The sequence below is a fragment of the Hypomesus nipponensis genome, chromosome 17, assembly GCF_054491055.1.
Source record: "Hypomesus nipponensis isolate SF chromosome 17, ASM5449105v1, whole genome shotgun sequence".
In the NCBI taxonomy this organism is placed as follows: domain Eukaryota; kingdom Metazoa; phylum Chordata; class Actinopteri; order Osmeriformes; family Osmeridae; genus Hypomesus; species Hypomesus nipponensis.
The window spans coordinates 20,868,768-20,891,045 of NC_140377.1; the positions used below are offsets into that span (position 1 = coordinate 20,868,768).

At 50.3% G+C, this 22,278-nt stretch overlaps 1 protein-coding gene across 3 annotated transcripts; it reads left to right on the plus strand.

Annotated features, from left to right (window-relative positions):
- The first annotated feature begins 3,763 nt into the window (after positions 1–3,763).
- On the plus strand, positions 3,764–21,952 carry arhgap27l (Rho GTPase activating protein 27, like). Of its 3 annotated transcripts, XM_084678375.1 has the most exons (18): positions 3,764–4,870; positions 13,176–13,715; positions 13,824–14,033; positions 14,201–14,281; positions 14,609–14,779; positions 15,497–15,577; positions 15,723–15,782; positions 16,731–16,798; positions 16,936–17,023; positions 17,254–17,355; positions 17,704–17,844; positions 18,188–18,281; positions 18,462–18,584; positions 18,855–18,953; positions 19,067–19,144; positions 19,563–19,697; positions 20,182–20,287; positions 20,799–21,952. In XM_084678375.1, the coding sequence occupies exons 1-18, from the start codon at positions 3,776–3,778 to the stop codon at positions 20,974–20,976; spliced, it is 3,450 nt and encodes a 1,149-aa protein (XP_084534501.1). In that variant the 5' UTR covers positions 3,764–3,775; the 3' UTR covers positions 20,977–21,952. The 3 variants fall into 3 exon arrangements, 2 of the variants coding, with proteins under 2 accessions (XP_084534501.1, XP_084534502.1); XM_084678376.1 differs by lacking the exon at positions 15,723–15,782; XR_014731850.1 differs by lacking the exons at positions 20,182–20,287; positions 20,799–21,952 and having other exon boundaries at positions 18,859–18,953.
- Positions 21,953–22,278: the final 326 nt, after the last annotated feature.

The window sequence follows — 22,278 nt, forward strand, 5'->3', positions numbered from 1 at the left end:
GAAAGGGCCGTGTATTCCTCGAAATCCTGTAAATGCAAACTTAAACTGCTTTTTACTTGGGAAGGGCCCTGTTTTCAGACTTGCACCGACATGATGAATCATAGTGCCGGGCATAGCTGTCATTCTTCTTCTTTTTCTTTCTCTCTTTTTTTCCCCTCGCGGCCGTCAAACAGGTTCCTGTGCTCCCATTTGAGCACAAAAGGCATCCACGTGAAACTCAAACCTGGCACTGCAAAGTGCTGATGGCTCCCCCCCTGCTCAGATATGGATATGGAGAGTGAGGGGACAAGTCAGCATAGCTCTATCTCTGAGGCAAGGATCCCTCTCTCCCTGGGTTTCAGTGCCTTCGGTTAACCACAGGATTGCTCTTCTGGTGCAGAGCCGCCCTCCCTCTGCTCCGGGTGGGAGCAGTGGGCTGGGCTGTTCCTTCGTGTCAGCCACCTCCCTCTGCTCTCCCCAGGCTGGCGTCCTGAGCAGAGGGCCCGCTCTCTTTGGGACTTGTTGGAGCAGGTCTGCTCACAGGCAGAGTAGCTTGGCTGCTGTAAATGAGGTGTCAGCAGTCACTGAACTGGACGTTGGCTGCTGTTGGATGGTGTTCGTGGCCGAGTAGGCAGCTTGGGGATGTGTCGGGGAAGGTGTTAGACGGTGACGCTAGAAGGGTGCAGTCATAGGAGTGGTTCTCGAGTTCCGAACCTAGCCTTTGTGTACAGTGTCAACATCTTCTTTCACGCTTTTTTTCTCTTTCCCCCTTTCTCTCTCTCTCTCTCTCTCTCTCTCTCTCTCTCTCTCTCTCTCTCTCTCTCTCTCAATCTCCATCTCTACCTGTCACTCACTGTTCCCTCTCTCTCTCTCTCTCTCTCTCTCTCTCTCTCTCTCTCTCTCTCCATGTCTCTCTCCATGTCTCTCTCTATGCCTCTCTCCATGCCTCTCTCTATGCCTCTCTCTCTCTCTTGCTCTCGCTCTCGCTCTCTGTCTCTCCATGCCTCTCTCTATGCCTCTCTCCATGCCTCTCTCTCTCTCTCTCTCTCTCTCTCTCTCTCTCTCTCTCTCTCTCTCTCTCTCTCTCTCTCTCAATCTCCATCTCTACCTGTCACTCACTGTTCCTCTCTCTCTCTCTCTCTCTCTCTCTCTCTCTCTCTCTCTCTCATGTCTCTCTCCATGTCTCTCTCTATGCCTCTCTCCATGCCTCTCTCTATGCCTCTCTCTCTCTCTTGCTCTCGCTCTCGCTCTCTGTCTCTCCATGCCTCTCTCTATGCCTCTCTCCATGCCTCTCTCTATGCCTCTCTCTCTCTCTCTCTCTCTCTCTCTCTCTCTCTCTCTCTCAATCTCCATCTCTACCTGTCACTCACTGTTCCCTCTCTCTCTCTCTCTCTCTCTCTCTCTCTCTCTCTCTCTCTCTCTCTCTCTCTCTCTCTCTCCATGTCTCTCTCCAGGTCTCTCTCTATGCCTCTCTCCATGCCTCTCTCTATGCCTCTCTCTCTCCCTCTCTCTCTCTCTCTCTTGCTCTCGCTCTCTGTCTCTCCATGCCTCTCTCTATGCCTCTCTCCATGCCTCTCTCTATGCCTCTCTCTCTCCCTCTCTCTCCCTCTCTCTCATCAGCAGACATGACAGGAGAGGATATCCCCTGACAGCCTTGCCTGTCCTCTCCCTCCACGAGCTCTTAGACAGCACGTCGTTTAGTCCCCGAGCTCATCCGGTGTGGTCACTTTCAGGTTAGACCAGACCGACCGCCTCGACCCAACACACAGAACCAACCAGCCAGGCCGCCCCCTCCTGTCTCTGATTGGACCAGCAGCCTGTGGATGCGGCTGATTTGATAGCCTTGATAGCTTTATAAGAGGTGTAAGGGGAAATGTGGGGACAGTTCAGATAGTTAACAGGAACATGGCTGTGCCGGTGGTAGATAACAGAGAAAGTGTAATGTAGGCGATTGTAGATGTCGATTTGAAAGAGTGATGATGACATCAAAGCCACTCTCAGCCCCTGTAGCCCTCACCCACCATTGACTGTGTGTTTGCAGTAGACAGGAGGCAGTTAATGTGTGGGGTAGATCTGTGGTCGCAGATAAGTGAGATGCTTGAGGTTTGTGGTCTGCTGTGTATGGAACTGGAGAGAGAGAGGGGGAGAGAGGGGGAGAGAGAGAGGGGTAGAGGGGGAGAGAGAGGGGAAAGAGGGGAGAGAGAGAGAGAGAGAGAGAGAGAGAGAGAGAGAGAGAGAGGACGATGGACTGATAGAGAAAGACTTGTTTTGACGACTCTACCTAGGCCCGACAGCGAGAGGTCAAGTAGTACAACAGTTATTTATAATCCCAAAAGACAGAGAAGGCGTAGCTTCTCAGAATGTGTATTGTGTGTGTGTGTGTGTGTGTGTGCGTGCGTGTGTGTGTTTGCGGGTGCGGGCATGTTTACAGTCAACTTTGCTTTTACTATAATCTTACCCGGGAGGCAGGTAGAACTTTCATGTGCCTCATCTGTCCAATAACAGTGGTGACAGCTACCTCACACATGTTCCAGAAGTAGCCTGCCCGGGTGTCATGGTATGTTTGGGAGCGCCCCCAAGATCAATGCAGATGCTTCCTTCCTGTCCGCTGCATGTGGGCGGAGCATCGGACCAGGACAGGAAGGAACCGTCTGAATCGAAACCGCCACAAAACCATCCTTCTTGCAAATACCGCCAAACCAACTTTCTCACAAGTACCACAAAACGAACCTTCTCGAAAATACCACAAAGCCAACCTTTTCACAAGTCAAGCTGTACATATATTCATTCAGTCCTGAAGGAGAGGGTTTGGCTGGCTTGAATAACTAACAGAGAGTAACAAGCCAGGGAGGGAGGGGGGGTGCGGTTCTGTAAGTTGCTTAGGGCCTGGAACAAGAGATTCACCAGTCAACCTTCATTCTTCACGCGATAGTTTCTTGGCAGATCACAGACGGCGTCTTTGCTGAACTCTTCATCAAACGTATCGTTTTGTTTGTCTGTTTGTTTGGGATCAATTCTTTTTTTGTCAGTCTGGACTGATTTGTCTTTCGTCTGCCTGGCATTTTTCAGTCCTAAAAACGAGCAAACGCCTCCATAACCACAACCTTTTGACCAAGTTCCCGATACGACTTGTAAAAACGTGAAAACAGAGAACCGTGTCACTGAACTGTGAAGTCATTTCCACCCCGCCGATCTGCCCGCTTCTGCACGGTGTAGGAGAGGAGAAGAAGTGATGGCACTCAGCCGGAGCCAGTCAATTGGAGCCCAGCCTAGAGTAGACCCTCCCACCTGGCGTGGCTCACCAATCCCAGGCTTTCAGATCGTGCATCTAGGGAACACGGGCCACAGGCGGAAGGGCACACAGGGAGATCACAGGCGCGTTTGCTGGTGTGGGGGTCACCAGGCGGAGGAATGCATCCCAGTGGGGACACGAGGTTAAACATTATCTGTTGACAGTGGGTGTGGGCCGGGGCCATGGTCAGATGGTGTTTACCCAGTGGCATTCTGAGGACTTGGAGGGCGTTCCAACATCTAGAACCAGCTCGACGTGTGACAGAGGATGTGCTGCAAACGACTATGTGTCTTTTATAGCTTCTGCGGTTTGATTGCTGCGTTGTTGCTATGTTCTGTTGCTATTTACTTTCTCTCAACCACTGTTTTTCCTTTTTTTCTCTGCCCAGGAGGACGGCGGTTTGAGTCTTGAACACACCCCTCGCCCCTCCCCCCCACCCCCACCCCTTCGCCACCCCCCCCCAAGACAACGCCTGGCCCCGGGGTCGAAGCCGTAGCCGCAGCAATGACCTCCTTGGGGTGCAACATGGGTCTGGTCCTGGTGGAGTTCGAGTACCAGTACACGGGCCGCGACGGCGCCTCGGTGTCCATCAAACCCAACGAACGCTACCTCCTCCTGGCCAAGACCAACGACCACTGGTGGCACGTCCGCAAGGACGAGCGGGCCAAGCCCTTCTACATCCCCGCCAAGTACGTCAAGGAGCTTCCGGCCAAGTTGCCCTCGCCTCTGGACTTTGCCGACCCGGAGCCCCCAGAGAAGATTATGGTGCCAGTCCCGGTCGCAGTTCCGGTCCCGGTCCCGGTTCCAAAGCCCTCCGTACCGGAGCGTGCAGAGGAAAACCGCCCCGGCGATGAGGTGACGATCAGGGTGAGGTCGCCCGGCAGATACAGGAAGACGGAGAACCGCATGTCCACATTTGGGGTCCCGCTGGACTTCCACGACCCGCCGCCGCCGCCGGCGTTTAAACGCGGGGGTGCGGGCGAGCAACCGACGGGCGTTCACCCTCAACTTCCCGTCCCCCCCGAGGTCGTGGTCGCGCCTCATGCCAACGACTGCGCCCTGGCCAAGAGGAGGACGAGCCTGAAGTCGGGCTCTCTCTTCGGCTCCTCCAAGGCTCTGTCCGTGGAGGAGCAGCAGAAGCCCAGAGTGCCCAGCTTCAGCCCGGCAGACCCGGTCCACAGACCTACCCAGGCCATACCGGTCGAACCGCCTGTAATCCCACAGCCTGTCGTCACTCTGGAAGTACCGGACTCGCCTCTGGAGCTGGAGGAAGATCTCGAGGAGGAGGAGGTGTCGAGCGAAGATCTGAAGGACGAATCGCAGGAGGACTCCGAGAATATTTATGAAACCATAATGGACCTGGATTTGTCTTCTATAAGAGACACAGGCCCTCCAGCGGCCCCTGAGGCCCAGGCTGCCCCCGCTGTGATTGGCCCCTCCCATGTTTCCCCTGCTGTGATTGGCCCCTCCCCTGGTGCACCCGATGTGATTGGCACCTCCCCTGTTGCCACTGCTGTGATTGGCACCTCCCCTGTTGCCACGGCTGTGATTGGACCCTCCCCTGTTGCCACGGCTGCAGTACCTTCCCAACAGAAACAGGTAACCACTCCCCTGGACAGTAAAAATCTGAAAGTTTATTTCAATTGGGGGATTTTACCCAGTGATTTTTACTTGATGTTGTGTTAAAACAGCTCTGCACACTGACTTAATTCCTGTGGCTAATATAGACAATCCTATTCTTAGTAATCCTAAAGTATGTGTTTATGTGATTATGTGTTTTCAAAGTATCGGCAACAAAAGGCTTTACAAGGCACAGGTGTAGTTCAAAGGGAATGGTTTGTCATATCTAAGAGATAACGGCTCATATTCTCTAGGCTGGGGAAGGTCGTCCCTGTATACAATACATGTTGGCTTAGGCAAACTGAATGCTAGGTCACAACTCCATGTTATTCATATCCCCAGTCCTTAGACATTGAAACAGCTGAAATATGACCTCACAATGTGGGAGTGGCTCTGCAATCCTATTTCCTGCACAGGAAGTAGGACTGGCAGGGCAGACCCTTTTCAACAGAGCCGATGAAAAACACAAACACTCAGTCCTTCTACACAAAGACACTTGTGAAAAACCTTGTCCCTGCAGATACTTTGGACAACTGGGAGTGGTGTCTGTTCAAGGTTAGAGTTCAAGGCCACTTGGCCTAGTGTAGTTTGAGGTTTTGTGACCCAAGGTGCCACTAGGGGGCACTGTCTGCAATGCTTTGTGTCAGGGAGGAAAGCAGCAAGGCTAAACAAGATTAGCCAGGGTCCCACTGGCTGGTAAATCTTGTGGATTATACTTTTTTTTTTAAACTAATTTTCGTTTTAAAGATTCATCGTGTGTGACTTTTGGAACTCATTCATTCACTCGTTCATTTACAATACAATTATAGTAGGCTGCAGTTTTAATGTCAAAATAAACGCTTAAATTCAGGAAGAGAATTTCACGTTTTTAAAAGGTCCAGCTTGTGGAAACACCCTGGGATCTGTGTGAGTCTGTTCCCAGGATGGAGAGGGGAAGTGGAGGGGAGGAAGAGAGGACAAACACAATGCTTGGGGACAAGCTTGATCTGTGACATCACACAATGTTGAGTCGACAAAATCCCCACACAGCATTGGTGTCGTTTTGGCTTGCTTGCGTTAGTCAGGGGGCAGTGCCCAGGCTGTCAGAGGGCAGTGCCCAGGCTGTCAGGGGGCAGTGCCCAGGCTGTCAGAGGGCAGTGCCCAGGCTGTCAGAGGGCAGTGCCCAGGCTGTCAGAGGGCAGTGCCCAGACTGTCAGAGGGCAGTGCCCAGGCTGTCAGAGGGCAGTGCCCAGGCTGTCAGAGGGCAGTGCCCAGGCTGTCAGGGGGCAGTGCCCAGGCTGTCAGAGGGCAGTGCCCAGGCTGTCAGGGGGCAGTGCCCAGGCTGTCAGGGGGCAGTGCCCAGGCTGTCAGGGGGCAGTGCCCAGGCTGTCAGAGGGCAGTGCCCAGGCTGTCAGGGGGCAGTGCCCAGGCTGTCAGAGGGCAGTGCCCAGGCTGTCAGGGGGCAGTGCCCAAGCTGCTGGTCCACGGGCCGGTTTGGGTGGCAGAGATAACGCCACAGGCAGGGGGTTGGGAACAATGACATCCAGAGGAAGAGAGAGGGTCAGTTACCAGGGCCGGTACGCTGGGCTGACGACAGCGGAGGATGTGAGGGCTGGTTTGGGCCGTGAGCACAGGGCAGGAAGTGTTGTGTAGAGCTGCCCAGGAAGAGGAAAATCAAACACTGTTGAGGCCACAATATTTTCTTTTTCAAGCAAAAGAAGAGGCGTGTATTTCGCCAGCACAATTATTTCGACAGTTGAGGAAGTCAACTTGGTTTTATTTCACTTCAAGTGTGATACATACAAGACAAAAGTCTCTCTACAAAACGCAAATACGGTCAGGGCAAAACACAACGTTGGAATCATGAAGAAACGCAGAAGACACCAGAGCTGTGTGTCTGGTCCTTGAGGAGAGGGAGTAGAGTGGTGTGTAGGAGTGTCTAATTAAAGACCTGCAGGTGATTGTTAGTCATGTCAACATGGCCCATTGCTTGAGCATGTCACCACAATGCAAATCGGTGCGTTAAACAAACTTTCGTCTCTCGTCAAACTCTCCTGCAGTCACCTGTACAATATCACCCGTGATATGATCGTGAAGCAAGCAGTAGCAGTCCATTATGTTCAGCCATTCCTTCAGAGAGCTGGAACAGAGTGCCACCCTCTATCTGGACGATCAGGCCAGGATGGTTCATTAGGGTTGTGATGCAGGAACCATGCAATTATACTTCAACAAAATACACCCACGTTACCCAGAGGGCAGACGAAGAAACTTTGAGTCCTTGCACAGGCGGCAAAATCTGAAAGTTGTTTACCAATCTTTGGAATACACCTGAAACTTGTGGTAGAGAGAGACTCTGGGTGAGTTCAAAGATCCTGTTGTTTTATGTGGTCATAATAATTGTCTTTGATATGGGTCATTTTGTGTTGTAAGATATGCCGATGTTTTTCCTTCCGTGGTCTTATCAGTTTAGTTTTAACTTAACCATTAGTTCTAGATGTTTCTCGCATGCTGCAGGAAACAACCTTTACCTTTTTGGACCTCCCTACATCGTTACATGCCGTCTGTGGATGTTAATGGTCTCTTAACACTTTCTGAAAGAAGCCAAGAAAACGAGACACAACAGGTTTCTGCAGGAGAGGTGAAGCACTGAGGTGTAGTCGACCACTGCTCAATACAAAACGTTGAACCAATCGGTGCGGTGAAGTTCAGAAATAGTAGAAACAGTCATCCACTTCGATTCTTCGAATTCTGATTCGTTTTGCAGGACTTCAGAATGATGTGTTAAAGCAACAAAAGCGTTTTTAAGTCAGAGCCACTGTCTGAAAGGAGCTCCTTGAGTTTCTGTACAAAAACAGAGGATAAGATTTCACCCTCATTGTGTGGTTGAAGAATACATTGGGCTGTTGAAGAATACCAAACAGCAACACATACTTTGGGCAGGGTGAATGGTATTTAATCCAATGGTATTCAACCTCAAATTCTGAAGTTATTATACTGTTACTAAGGTGTGTTCAGTGTTACCATACGATGGGGAAATAGGGCCCCTCTGCCAGGCAGTCGATCAGTCAGCGAGCCAGAGACCACCACCTCCACCCCTGGTTCACTGGGCAGTGTGTTTACTAAACAAAGGAGGGGCCCTTTCCTGTAGGACCACAAACCCAACTGCTTTTATCCCAAACAACTGGAAAACACACACACACACATGGACATACACTCACACAAACACACGTGGACACACACACATTCACACATTGACACACATACATGCACACTCACACACATGCACACACATATGCACACAAGTACACACATATACACACACAAGCGCACACATTTTCATAACCCAACAGAGAAATTGAGCGAGAGAGAGAGAGAGAGAGAGAGAGAGAGAGAGAGAGAGAGAGAGAGAGAGAGAGAGAGAGAGAGAGAGAGAGAGAGAGAGAGAGAGAGAGAGAGAGAGAGAGAGAGAGAGAGAGAGAGAGAGAGAGAGAGAGAGAGAGAGAGAGAGAGAGAGAGAGAGAGAGAGAGAGAGAGAGAGAGAGAGAGAGAGAGAGAGAGAAAAAACAGAGACAGAAAATGAACTTGTAAATTATTTTTTCATTCTTCTCCTCTTCTGTACTGAGAGAACTGAATGTAATTAAGACTATGTAAAACTCCTGTGCGTGTATCTAAAAACGTCTTTTGACTCTATACGAAGCATTCAGAGACTGGACTGGAAAGAGTTAACATTGACACTTTCAGCCACTCCCTCAAGACTTGATGGAAGGCATTAGCTTACCTGCACCTGGCAGAGAAGGTGCAGACCTGAGGTAGTGAGGGAACACACTGACTACCAGGCAGAAACACAGGAAAAGGGATTCACAATGGCCCTGGCTGTTGACCTACTGGAGTACTACTGCAAATAACTTTCCATTCTGAATGTCAGGTAAAAATAGAAAATATAGATTTTTTGGTTGCGCTCGGAGTGTTTGTGGAGGTTCACAATGCACGTCAGATTATGTGAGACTATCAGTTGAAAAATTGTTTTTGCCTTTTGCCCTGTTGATTATGAAGCAACAAGCAAAAACAGTGTTAATGCATTCTAATCAAATTTTACAACCTACACTTCCATGAACCATTTAGCTTTGTTATGATTTAATGAGAAGAGCACAATAATGTTTAGCAGTAGCAGCTCTTGCGGTACCAAAATCAGTGATACGAGATCAATAAATTCCACAGATAATCCTGTTTGAAATGATTATCTGATAATGACAAGATAGCATGTTAATTCCTAATGGGCCAAAAGTAATTCATACTTCTCCGGGCAAGGTTGCCGTAAACCACTTCAGACTGCCGCTTTGATCAATGTGTGATGAATTGGCAGTGTCTTCACTGGACGTCCCAGACAAAGGTCGGATGCTGATTGGCCAGTATGGGACAAAGTCATTCATTCAGATTCCATGGTCTGTCTTCTCTATCCAGACCCTCCATTCAGTAGCCCAGCCACACACACAATTATATGTTTTAAGAAAAACTACGGACAGTTGTATTTTTGGTATGGAATGTGTGGATTCTGCCCATACTAACGAGGATGTCTGTGAGTTACTTGGTGTCATGTGTGTCAGTTTCGTCCTGTGATGTCGTGTCGGTCAGCTGTCAGGTCCTTACTTCCTGCCCTGCAAGAACCACATCCCTTGTCCACCTTCTTAGCGAGCCAGAGTGCTTCCTGTTTGGACGGCACAACGCACTCCATTTAATCACAGATGTGGTCTGGTCACTACATTGGTGAGACAAACTGTAGTCATGGGGAAAGCATTGATATGGAGGGTCAAAAGGCTGCACCATCGGGAAGGGAATGGAATGCCAGTTTTACTATTTCTTGTCAGCTATGAATCATTAACAGGATGTCACATGTTAAAAAGTAAATAAGTCTTGACTATGTCCTGGTTAACAGAGCAAGCAGAAAGGCTATTGTCAGACACGAAGGGTGGTTTATCACTTTCACCCCCGTGATAATAATATGCCAGGGCATATCAACTCAACAAAATAGGGTTGACTCTAGGACCGATGCAAACTTATGTAAGCTTGTTGTGCCTGAATATGGTGGTTCCTGGGATTGTCTCCATTCACTTTGAAGAGGAAGCACTCTTTCATTGTGACTGCTCAGCTCTCTGCATATCTGAGGATTCCACCAACTTTTATCTTCTCACTGTTTTCCCACTCGGATGTTATCTGTAGAGAATGGGACCTGTTTCTGTGAAGTCGTATTTCCTTCGAGGTTTGTTAAGAAATGAGGCTACTCTGCATGACACCCAGGCATTGTAATAACTGTCAGAACCACAAAGGAGAACTTCTCAGGTGATACAAAATGAAACGTAGGAGTCGCTTTCTCTTTGATTTCCCGCTCGCACGTCTCAAACACCAGTTGGTTTGCAGTGGCAGCCTGGATGATCACAGGTCGAGTCACAAACATGAGGAGTCACAGAGCGTTTAGAGGACAGTGTAAGGACATCAAACTGCTATTATACCCCACCTTACACAGTCATAATGACGTGGGTGGTGTTGGGTAGCAGCTATGTGGCAGGGACTGTCGGCCATGTCTTGTTTCGCTCTCCTTGTGTCTGCCGGCTCTGTGAGGTGGTTGGGGGGGGCGGGGCCTCACTAAGCCAGGTTGCTGCTAAGGGTGTGTCACGGGTTCTATTTGAATAACAAAACAATTATTGTCTGCTACCGAGAAGAGTCTTTCGAGTGGTTTTCTGGTGGGTTCTGTTTGCGAGGTTATAGATGTCATACACAGCCTCTGTCCATGCACTCTCCTGGACTCGTATGTCTCACCATCTATCCTGGCTTGAAATACTGGTTTTCATGTCATTAAAAACGAGATGTTGTTTGCTTTAAACAAGACTGTGTAGGCTAGGAGTCCTATATGACTAAATACGTGTGTTTTAAAGTATGCTTATTTTTATATACACCTGAATTGTATCTGTGTGTGTGTGTGTGTGTATCTTGGTTGAAGGATGTCAAGAGTTGTACACAAACAACCCACTTGTTTGTTTAAGATGTCAACTTTATTGGTTCTTCACGAGAGGAAATGACAGTTGGATGAAACCCTCCACTAAGTAAAGGGTTTAGCATGTGTGCTTGTGTGTATTTGTGTGTGTGTGTGTGTGTGTGTGCGTGTGCGTGTATATGTCTGGCTTTGTATGTCTAAGTCAGAAGGGAGTGTGTCTGCATTTAACTATTTCTGTGGGGAGGTCCTCTTCCAGTGCCAGACTTATCTGCAAATCTTTCCAAAGTTGTGTTTTGGATACGCAAACATGTTGCAGTTCCCATCATAATGTATTTGAAATGTAAGGTAAACACCGATCCGCTGGTGAAGGGGGAACTGATGCTTGGTCAGGTCTGAACATGGGGTACTCATGTTGTTCCCCAGGTAACTCACTTCTGCTTTTGAATTAAGTCTGAAAGTGTTCCTCTGAAAAGATCAAGAATTCTGCATCTGGCGGTACAGCTTGAATGTTTGGTGTTTTGGGAGGGACCATGAGTAACTTGATCCTCAAGGCTTTCTGTAGCTTCAGGTCCAAGCTGAGGAGCATCGTCCAGGTGCGCCAGGTACGTCCACTACTGCGGCTGTGTGTCAGTTTAATCACACAAGGAGTGCGGTATTTCTGAAATTAAACACGGCTGTGATTAACGGTTGTTATCTAGCTAGCCGTGCTGATATTCGGCAATAACGCACAACCTGAAGTATGATGTCGCTTTTATTCAACGGTTCTACGAGTGCTGTTTATTAGCTAAAGCGACAAGATTTTGATTTATTTGGCCCTGCCAAAATAGTTCTGCAACTCTGACTGTTGCCAAGCAACAACAAAAAAATCCTATACAAAAGCAACTGCTGATTGCAACTTTGTATAGGTTTAACTACACGTTACCGGAGGGTAGTTACTTTGTATCCTCTACATTTCCTCTAAATGTTCATGTTGATCATAGTTTGCGAAGTTTGTTACAGTATAACTTTAGATGGATAACGGTCGTTAATGCAAGAAGGATGAAACATGTAGTTAAAAGTTCCAGTGCTGCAATAGCCAATTATTATCAGCACTCGTGGAATGCCTCTTGTCCAATCTAATAACTTGGTTGGATGTAACTTTTGTTTAATAGCCTAGATTAGTGTCATTCCCTCCTCGCCTGCTGTTTTACTGAAACACTACTTTGGTTCTCTGCTTTGCCTTATAGCTTAAGCATGCTGGCTCAATCTCGTGGGGTTAGAAACGTCTGGCTCAAATGCGATTCTTACTTGTTTGGCAACGAGTTGCTGTGTTTCTCTAGGCCTACAGCTCACTGCAGTGTGAGAAGGCCGTCGGCCACAAAGATATCTCCGTCCTCACTTAGTGAAATGTCGAGGGTTTCAGGTTGGGATATTTTGCTGCAGCTCACTTCCTCTCCCCAGAGACGCACTCTGAGCTTTGGAAAACCACGAGTGAGACAGCCTAGGCCCACTTCTGCAGCAGATCGTCTGACACGGGAGCACTTTCTAGCACGGCTGCTAAACGACGGGCAGTCCGAGTTGGAAAATCCAGTTGTGTCTTTCGCGTTTTCTCTACTGTTCGCTGACGTCGTCAGAGGCCAGGGGAACAGTGAGACGGGCACTCTGTGGTGGATTCGGTGTTGGTGCCTCTCTCTGTCAAAGTGCTCAGGGAGAGATATTCGATTCAACTGTCTTTGTTGCCTAAGAGGCATAGAGAAGCAAGAGGAGAGAGAGAGAGAGAGAGAGAGAGAGAGAGAGAGAGAGAGAGAGAGAGAGAGAGAGAGAGAGAGAGAGAGAGAGAGAGAGAGAGGGAGAGAGGGAGAGAGGGAGAGAGGGAGAGAGGGAGAGAGGGAGAGGGGGCAGGAGGGGTGAAGAGGGAAGAGAAGAAATAGGACTCTCTCCCTCTGTCCTTTGTCCCGCTGATGATTCTCCCAGGGTTCTCTGAGGAGGTCGGGTTTCCCTGTCCGAGTTAATGGGCCCCCTGGTGCCATTGCAGAGTGGGAGGAGCTGTGGGCCCGAGTGGGCGGGGCTGTGGGTCCGAGGGATGGCTCGCCCAATGGGGGTGACGGAGCCCAGGTACCAGCTGTCGTCTTCATCCTCACTCACTCTCCATGGAACAAGGCCTATCTGTGGGACAGACCGGTTCACTTTTGAAACATCGTCTTGTCATAGCGATCCTTTTTTGGTTCAATCGATCTTGTGTTTGCTGTTAGAATCCAGTTCAGCAAACTCCTTTCTCCTCTGGCTCACCGGATCTGCGCTTCCACCTGACTGCTATGTGACCCCTCTCTTGTACAGGTGGAGAACGCTGACCCCAACACCGCTGTTTACGCCAACATCACAGACCTGAAGAAGAACATCCCACAACCTCCCCAAGTGCGGCCCCCCCCCACTCCCATCCCCATCCCCGGCTCCGCCCCCTCCCCCTGCATCTCCTCCCCTGGGGCAGCAAGCCCCGCCTCCTCCCAGGGTCAGCAGGAGGGATGGCAGGTTCACACTGACCAGGACAGCGGGAAGGAGTTCTACTACCACCCAGCCACGGGGAAGAGCTCCTGGGCCTCCCCCCTCAGCCCCCCAGCCCTCTCCTCCTCCGTGGAGATGGACCTCCCCAGGGACAGAGAAGTGCTGCTGGGTCCCTCCCCTGCCCTCTCCCCTGCCCCCTCCTCCGCCTCCTCGCAGAGCTCCGGCTGGGAGCAGCTCCTGGATGAGACCTCAGGGAGACACTACTACTACAACCCCACTTCGGGAGCCACATCCTGGGCTGCGCCCGAACCCACCACCCCCTCCTCTCCGGGCTCCGAGACCGCAGCCGAGGAAAGGAAGCCATGCGAAGGGCCGGTAAGCTATTCAAGCAAACGTCAGTTACCGTTTGACGGCGCCTCAACGAGTTACAGAGGACAAATATATGTTCTCCCCTCGCGTGACTCTCCATGCTGTCACCTCCAGCCCCCTCTCCCGGATGAGGACTACCCCACAGAGGAGACTGGAGGGCCGGTCAAGCCTCCCTCCGTCCACCCCAGAGACCCGGCGCCTGTTCCGGGCAACCGTCCAGTCATCCCCCGGGCCAGCCTGGACGTAAGTGCCCCAGCAGGCTGGACCCGCACCATTGAGCACGATGGTAGGACCCTGTTCACCTGTGAACGCACCCAGGAGCAGGTGAGGACATGACGGACAGCAGTTCTAGGATGTTTAGCATGGAAATCATATACAAAGGTTTTTTTTGGTTACGTCTAAACGACTTGCTTGGGTCGTGACCCTGTTAGGACGGCTGTGGCCCTTGATGCAGCATTGTAACTAATGTGTGTGTGTGTGTGTGTATCCAGTGGATCAGGTCGGAGGATGAGAAGGGAAAGACCTATTATTATCTGAGAGGTGGATCCAGGTCGCAGTGGAACCTTCCAGAGGTACAAGCGTGTGCTGCAGACGCTGTGGTGAATGAACCAGAGAATGCATGGAGACATAGAGAGAGAGAGAGAGAGAGAGAGAGAGAGAGAGAGAGAGAGAGAGAGAGAGAGAGAGAGAGAGAGAGAGAGAGAGAGAGAGACAGAGAGAGACAGAGAGAGACAGAGAGAGACAGAGAGAGAGAGACAGAGAGAGAGAGACAGAGAGAGAGAGACAGAGAGAGAGAGACAGAGAGACAAAGGGAGTGAATGAGAGACGGAGTGAGTCAGACGAATGGGCCGAAAAACAAACGACGAATGACTGGTTTTCCCACAAACCCTCTTCACTAGGAGACCCAGCCTTCAGTCAGAGGTGCGCCTGTCCCCTCCCAGTGCCCGGCAGTCCCCAGCCAGCTCCGCTTGGGGAACGGCCTGGAGCCAGATGTCCCGCTGCTCCACAAGAACTGGAGACACACCATCCTGGTGGGGCCCACCCAGTCTGGCCCTCCATACGAGGATACGGTGAGACACACGAGGGGCGGGGATGCGGGGGTTTTGCCGCGCGTCAATAACTACGATCGTGCGCCGGATGCTTAGGTGGGTCGCACTGAATCGGAATCGGCTGTATTATCCAAACGATTATGATGTCGTTGTCGAGCGGCTTCACTGTAAATATATAGTATGTTTCGAATATTCAATAAAAGAAGAAAAAACAAACAATTGTCAGTGGGGGTTTTGAATGACAGCTACACCAGGGTCTGTTGGTGAATACCCCAGTTTGGATCTGTTCAAACTGACCAACTGGACTGGGGACTGGTCTCAGGCAGACATCTGGCCCTCAGAACCTCACTAATGCTCTTATGACGTGAAGTGATGTCATTTCCCCTCCCCCCCCCTTCCCCCGTCCATCCAGGCTGTGGAAACACCTGCCTCTTTGTCTTCCTCTCAAGAGGTCACACACTGTGTCCACATGGGAGGAACCACTGTGGGAAAGAGGGGGGATTAAGAGGATACAATCACTCTGTGGGTTTGAAGTAGAGCTCTCGAACAGAGCTGCCTGAAAGTGAACTCAGTTTGCAGAGGAAGTTTTCCGAAGGGTTCTCTTTGAACCTGTCCAGTCAAAGTAAGAACGAATCTACCTCGGGGTTGATTCGTGGTCTATTTGAGGAATGAACTTACATGATGCTTTGCTCTAAACGTACAACAGATTGACCTGTTTCGTTTTTTCTTTCGTTTCAGAAGTTCTTCCCGACCCACAAGCGGAACGCGTCCGACTTCAGCGACGCCAGCTCCGTGAGCTCCCCTGAGAACCCTGCATCCGTACGTACCCGCAGAACCCGACACCGGGCCCCCCCCTTCCCCCCTCTCCACGCCCCACCACACACATGACACGGAGCTCGCACGCCCCTGCCGTGTACATCACACCCCAAACAATGAGACCTGCCGTGTTTTCCCTTTGCCAAAGGCCCACCCTTTGAAACCGCGGAGGAGACTGTCGTCGCAAGCCTCTGCCCCTCACCTCCACGTAGGTTCTGTGGGCGGGGGAGGCCTGCTCGGTGCATTGTGGGTAGCGGGCCAGAGAGACCATGGCTCCAGGTGGTGTGTGGGAGCGCTGCTCACGGAACTAACATCCTGTGAGGAACGTCCGCTAAAAACATCTGTCACGGACTTGCTGCAGCAGTGTTGGGATTAGGGTGAACTACTCACCTTGCTTCCTCCTAACAGCGTGCTCAGCGTCAGAGACGGGTTGACGCCGACATGTTGGTAGGAGTGGTCTTTGCATGGCTCTAGTAACATTAACGTTGTGGGCAGATTCGAAAATTCCGCTTATTGCTGAGTGCTGATGAGACTCTCCCGAGTGGACACGGTTGTTAAATGATGGCCTTTAGCTCTTGCACGCACTGTAGAATACACCTGACTTTGGTTGTAGTGTGTTGCAGTCAGACAGCAGACCGTCTTAGATGTTTTAGATCTTGCCCTTGACACCAGTCTGAAGGTAATAACTAGGTACGGTCAAAGGTTTGGGTTTGTTGCAGTGCTATAGGCAATCGATTCAGGAAAGTCAAACATATTACAACTCAATGAATCGGCAAGGCACACACCCAGTCATGTATAACACACACTCACAGACCACACCCATGTTGATACCTGAGTCATATTTCAAGGCTTGCCTGGCTTAAGAGTCATAACTCAGGAATTCAAAGTGACCTGAAAGTCAGCCAAGAGGCAGTTCGCTTTGCCGAGCTGAGCTAAGCGAAGGCAATGGATACTAACTCCAATGCTTGGATGTTGCTTGTGATGTGGGTGTATTTCCTTTACTGTAGCCTGTGGGAACCTTCCAGTAAATGGACCTGCATTTACATGGCGCTTTTCCTACCTCGACGGTACTCAAAAGCGCTCGGTCTGCATGACTCGAAATAAATGTTGTCGACTCGTTCCGACTGAGCTGAACTGTGCGTCTGTCGTGTTGCAGGGCCACCTGCTGGAGAAGGCAGGGATCCTGAACAAAACCAAAGTTGCAGACCACGGGAAAAGACTCAGGTTAGGATGACAGCTGAACGTCCACCCGGCCACCCAATTGGATGCAACCGTTGGCCCAGCAAACGGTCATGTTCCCATGGTTCCTCTGTGGAGAGTGGTAGGCCTGAGTCCTTCTCTCCCTTGTCTCTCCTCCACAGGAAGAACTGGGGTCAGTCTTGGACTGTGCTGCATGGAGGAATCCTCACTTTCCACAGAGATCCCAAATCTGCCCCCACAAGCAACTCTGTAAGTCCCCCCCCCCCTCACACACGGGAGACTAGACAATAGTGCATGTAGCGCTTAGAGTAGAAGAAAAGCAGATTATAAATAAAAGGTGTTATTGTGGTTATTAATAGTAAAGGTCACCATGAGACGAACTCAGTCTTGCTAAGTTGAGTTGAGTTGTGTTATATGCCGCTGAGGGCTCAGTCTCTGACAGTTTCCTAACAGTGTTGGGGGTTGTCCTGTTTCTCCAGAACAAGTCCAACCAGATTGTGCCCGAGCACACGGTGGAGCTCCGAGGAGCCAGTCTGGCCTGGGCCTCCAAGGACAAGTCCAGCAAGAAGCACGTTGTGGAGGTACGAGGGCCTGGGGCCTTGAGAGGCCTGCTGGGGTGGGGAGGGGAGGGGTGTAGAGGGCTGGGGGGTGGAGGGCTGGGGGTGGAGGGCTGGGGGTGGAGGGTTGAGGCCTGCTTGGGTGTGGGAACTGGGGTGTGGAGGGGTGGGGGGTGGAGGGGTGGGGGGTGGAGGGGTGCGGTGTGGAGGGGTGTGGAGGGGTGGGGGGTGGAGGGGTGGGGTGTGGAGGGGTGGGGGGAGGGCTGGGGTGTTGAGGGCTGGGGTTGCAAAAGTGCAATCATTGTTGTTCATGTCACAGACACATCTCTGATTGTTACAGTGTGTGTCTGTGTGCTTGTGTTCCTTCTCCAGCTGAAAACACGTCACGGCTGTGAATACCTGGTCCAGTACGACACAGAGAGCATCATCTGGGACTGGTTCAAGGTCATCCAGGAGAGTATCCGACAGCTTAGGACCAGCCCAGAGGCAGCGGACCACAAGCCCCATAAGAAGGTCTGCTCACGACCCCACCAGCTGATCTCAGCACGCTTCAGCTTGTCTGACTCAGCTCCATGGCTTCTCTGACCAAGTTACTGATGAAGTCAAAGCTCCCTAACTCCTCCTCTCCCTACTTCATCCTTCTCTTGCTCCTCCTTTTCCTCTTCCTCCTTCTCTTCCTCCTCCTCCCCCTCATCCTCCTCTTCCTCCCCCTACTTTTCCTCTTCCTCCACTCCTCCACCTCTTCCCGCTCCTCCACCCTCCCTTCCTCTTCCTACTTTTCCTCTTCCTCCACCTCTTCCCGCTCCTCCTCTTCCTCCTCCCCCCCTCCCCCCCTACTCTTCCTCTTCCTCCCCAGGAGCAGGACCTTCTGTCGGAGGAGGAAGAGCTTGAACCCATGGAGAAGTCCCCTCAACCGGCTGACCGAGACGAGAAGGAGAGGAAGCGGGCCTGTACGTCTCCGCACCACAGCCCCACGATCACGCACTCCACCTCCAAGCACACATTCGTCGTGGTCGTGTATGTATGTGACGTGACTCGAGTCCCCGGAGCCGTAACGCCGTCTGTCTCCGCCCCTCTCTCTCTCTCTCTCTCTCTCTCTCTCTCTCTCTTTCTATTTCCCCCCCCTCCAGCCACCAAAGTGGGGTCCAGCAGCCCCGCAGAGTCGGAACAGGGGCGTGTCCGGACCAAGCTGCGCAAGTTCCTGCAGAGGAGACCCACCCTGCAGTCCGTCAAGGAGAAGGGCTACATCATAGGTTCGTCCCAGAAGAGAAGGTTCTGACGCGCCTCTCCCCGCTTTTGTTCCGTGGACGTTCACAGTGTCGTTATGCCATCCTCGTCAATGGGACGTGGATTGGTCATGGTGGATTTGTTTCAGCCAATGGAACGCGTGTGTAGAACTAAACGGAGGGACGACATGCAAAAGAGAGTTCGGATGAAAACATTTGATTCATATTGTGGCGGCAGCTTTTCCGTGGTGAGAAACCTTTCAAGCTGAGGCCCCATCCTGTTTGTCATCCTCCCAGATAGTGTGTTTGGCTGTCACCTGGACACCCTGTGTCACCGGGAGAACACGACCGTCCCCAAGTTTGTTGAGAAGTGCATCAAAGCGGTGGAGAGGAGAGGTACACACACACACACACTTGTGATCGAGGATCAATGTGATTTGGAGTGTATGGGTGTGTTTGGAGGCTAGTGTCGCAGCGGAAGGTAACCGTGCTGAGCTGCTCCCCCGCAGGTCTGGACATAGATGGGATCTACAGGGTGAGCGGAAACCTGGCCGTCATCCAGAGGCTTCGACACAAAGCAGATCAAGGTACGGTGGTGCTCCACTCTAGACTGTGTGTGTGTGAGTTGGGGGGGGGGGTGCACATTTACAGTACTGACATCTTGCAAAGTCATCAACCCCCTCCCCTTCTTCCTCCCACCTTCCGCTTGCTTTCCATTTCACGCTTTTGCTGCTCCGTCTGTCCCTGACCTCCTTCACCTTGTCTCATTCTCCTCTCTCTCTCTCTCTCTCTCTCTCTCTCTCTCTCTCTCTCTCTCTATCCCTACCCCTCTTTATATATCTTCCTCTCTCTGTCCCTTTCTCCCTGCCTCCACCTCTCCTCCCTCCCCCCCCCCTCTCTCTCTCTGTCTCTGTCTCTCTCCCCCTCCCTCCCTCCCTCATCTGTTTCTCGGTTCCTGTCTCCTCCATCTTCTTCTTCTCTCCCCTCTTCCTGTCCCCCCTCCAGAGGAGGAGTTGGACCTGGAGGATGGTCAGTGGGAGGAGATCCACGTGATAACGGGCGCCCTCAAGCTGTTCCTCAGAGAGATGCCCGAGCCTCTCTTTCCCTACAACTTCTTCGACAGGTTCATCGCTGCCATCAGTAAGTGTGGGTCCCCACGTGGCTGAACAACGGTGCTCTCAGCCATAGATATATATAAAGGCTAGATGTCTTACAGCAGAGTCTTGAACGTCCGCACATGGCGGCCATCTTGCTACAGTGAACTCGCTCACCCATAACATTGGGTTGGTGCTACATGAACTTTTTAAATAACCACAACTTGCTCAATTTTCAACTGATTTTTAAACGGTTTGGTTTGTTATCAACATCAGAGATGTCGTTATGCCACTAAGTACTTATGAATAATTATGTTGTTTTAGATAATATATTGTATAATATTTTTTTATATAATTAAATTATTAAAATATAATAATTTAAATAGAATAGAAGTATGCAGTGGCATAACAACATCCCTGATGTTGATAACAAACCAAATTGTGTTGTGTTATCACCTGTTGTAAGTTAGGGTTCGGGGGTTAGGGTGATCAAATCAGGGATTGACACGTGTGTGGTTTTCATCCGGTAGAAATCTCTGACTATAAACAGAAGGTGTCGTACATGAAGGACCTGGTTCGGTCCCTTCCTCTGCCCAACCACGACACGATGGAGCACCTTTTCAAACACCTCCGCAAGTGAGTACTTCCTGTCAGCACTGTCAAAAGCACTGTCAAAGATGAAATCGTATTTGTGTGGCCCTTTTCACAAGCAGCATCGCACACCTCACGTACGCCCATAGAACTGCACCCAAACCAACCCAGACCCTCAACAACCACACTCAGATATTGTAAACCTATGAAATCGATGTTTGTGCCGGTGATGACCTTAAGGTGAACGACGGCTCAACGCCCTCCTCTCTCCCTCTCCTCCTCTTTCTCCTCTCCTCTCTCCCTCCCCTCTGCTCCTCTCTCCCTCTCCTCCTCTCCCTCCTCCTCTCTCCCTCCTCCTCTCTCCCTCCCCTCCGCTCCCTCCTCCTCTCTCCTTCCTCCTCTCCCTCCTCCTCTCCTCTCTCTCTCCCTCTTCCTCTCCTTTCTCCCTCCCCTCCGCTCCCTCCTCCTCTCCTCTCTCTCTCCCTCCTCCTCTCCCTCCTCTTTCCATCCTCCTCTCCTTTCTCCCTCCCCTCCGCTCCCTCCTTCTCTCCTCCAGGGTCGCGGAGTACGGCGAGGTGAACCGGATGTCGGTCCAGAGCTTGGCCATCGTGTTCGGGCCCACGCTGCTCCGGCCCCAGACGGAGTCGGGCAACATCACCATCCACATGGTGTTCCAGAATCAGATTGTGGAGCTCATCCTCAACGAGTACGAGGTGGTCTTCGCCCCGAGTTGAGCTGCGTCAACATGCACTGTCTGCCCCTTAAGAGAAGCCCCAGTCTCTCAGCGTCAAACTTGTCTATACCTAAAAAGACTGAATAGGGGTAGCTAATCCACCCCCCCACCCCCACCCCAAAATGATGATAAACAAACAAACAAACGTGGACTGCTCCTGTCAGGTACATGGGTTGCCAGGTATGATAACGGTTTCCAGAACCTGCGCTGCAGCAATCCTAAACCTTCCACTGTTAACTGTACAGATTCAACCCAAGGATCTCCAAACACATGTCTTTGGTACATAGCCTTCAAGAACACAACGAAGAGGGAAAGGAGGAATGAGGGAAGAGATGTTTACCTGATGAATAATCATGACTTTAAGTCCAATAAGGACAGGTATACACAACAGTAGAGTTTAACATAGAAAATGTGAGGTGTAACTCTGGAGAGTGATTTGTGCTGTATGGATGCTGTACAAGGGCATACCTAGACTAGTGTCTGTAGAGTGAATGAATTCCTGGTTAAATGTGTGTTTCTTTACAAATAATAAATTAAATTGAAGCTGGGTAGCTCCCGAATGTGACCATGAACAACATACCACAATGCCTATAAATGGACCTGACCAGCCAATGAGTGTATACATTGGAGAGCAAATGACATGCCACTAAGAATTATTGTCTTTATTTTTATGTTATGGATGGGGACTTGCCTATAAAGTTGTGTATATCATTTGTCCATTGAAAAATACAGTGAATTTAGTAATAAATGTAAACCTCAATGGGTGTTGTCCAATGCATCTGAAAGCAGTGGACCAAACATATGAACTGTATTGTGATAGAGTATATAGCTGTACATTATGTCTGTTTTATAGTATTAATGTTAATACAGAACAAGAAGTACAATATGTCAAGGCATTTGCTAAATCATATTCTCTGTACATAAGAGGTCATTTTACTTACTTTTAATATTCTGATAATAAAATAACTTAAATTCTATGCACAATTCATCTGTTTAATTCGATCAGTGTAATTAAATCACATGTGTTATTTATCATAAAGGTATAGTTATTTTATTACCTTCACAATTGTATTGAAAATAGGCTGTAATCTTTCATACTGTTTATATTAGGATGCTTGCCAAATGCAGCATGAACACAAAACGGATTCTGCCAGTGATAAGCTAACAGCTTCGTGTTTTTTATAAGCAGCGTAGGAGGGTATAAGACGGTCCAAACAAGTGAAGGCCTATAAATAAAAATAAGCGGTCGCCCTCCTTCGCAGTTCCTATCCTACTCCTCAAGTAAGTCATTCTGTACGATAGG

What these genes read in the sequence shown, in the direction of transcription:
- arhgap27l (XM_084678375.1), top strand. Translation starts at nt 3,776, where the DNA reads ATGACCTCCTTGGGGTGCAACATGGGTCTGGTCCTGGTGGAGTTCGAG. An exon ending in GCAAGAAGCACGTTGTGGAG is followed by an intron (nt 17,356 to 17,703) that starts GTACGAGGGCCT and finishes TTCCTTCTCCAG; the next exon opens with CTGAAAACACGTCACGGCTG. An exon ending in GAAGGAGAGGAAGCGGGCCT is followed by an intron (nt 18,282 to 18,461) that starts GTACGTCTCCGC and finishes CCCCCCCTCCAG; the next exon opens with CCACCAAAGTGGGGTCCAGC.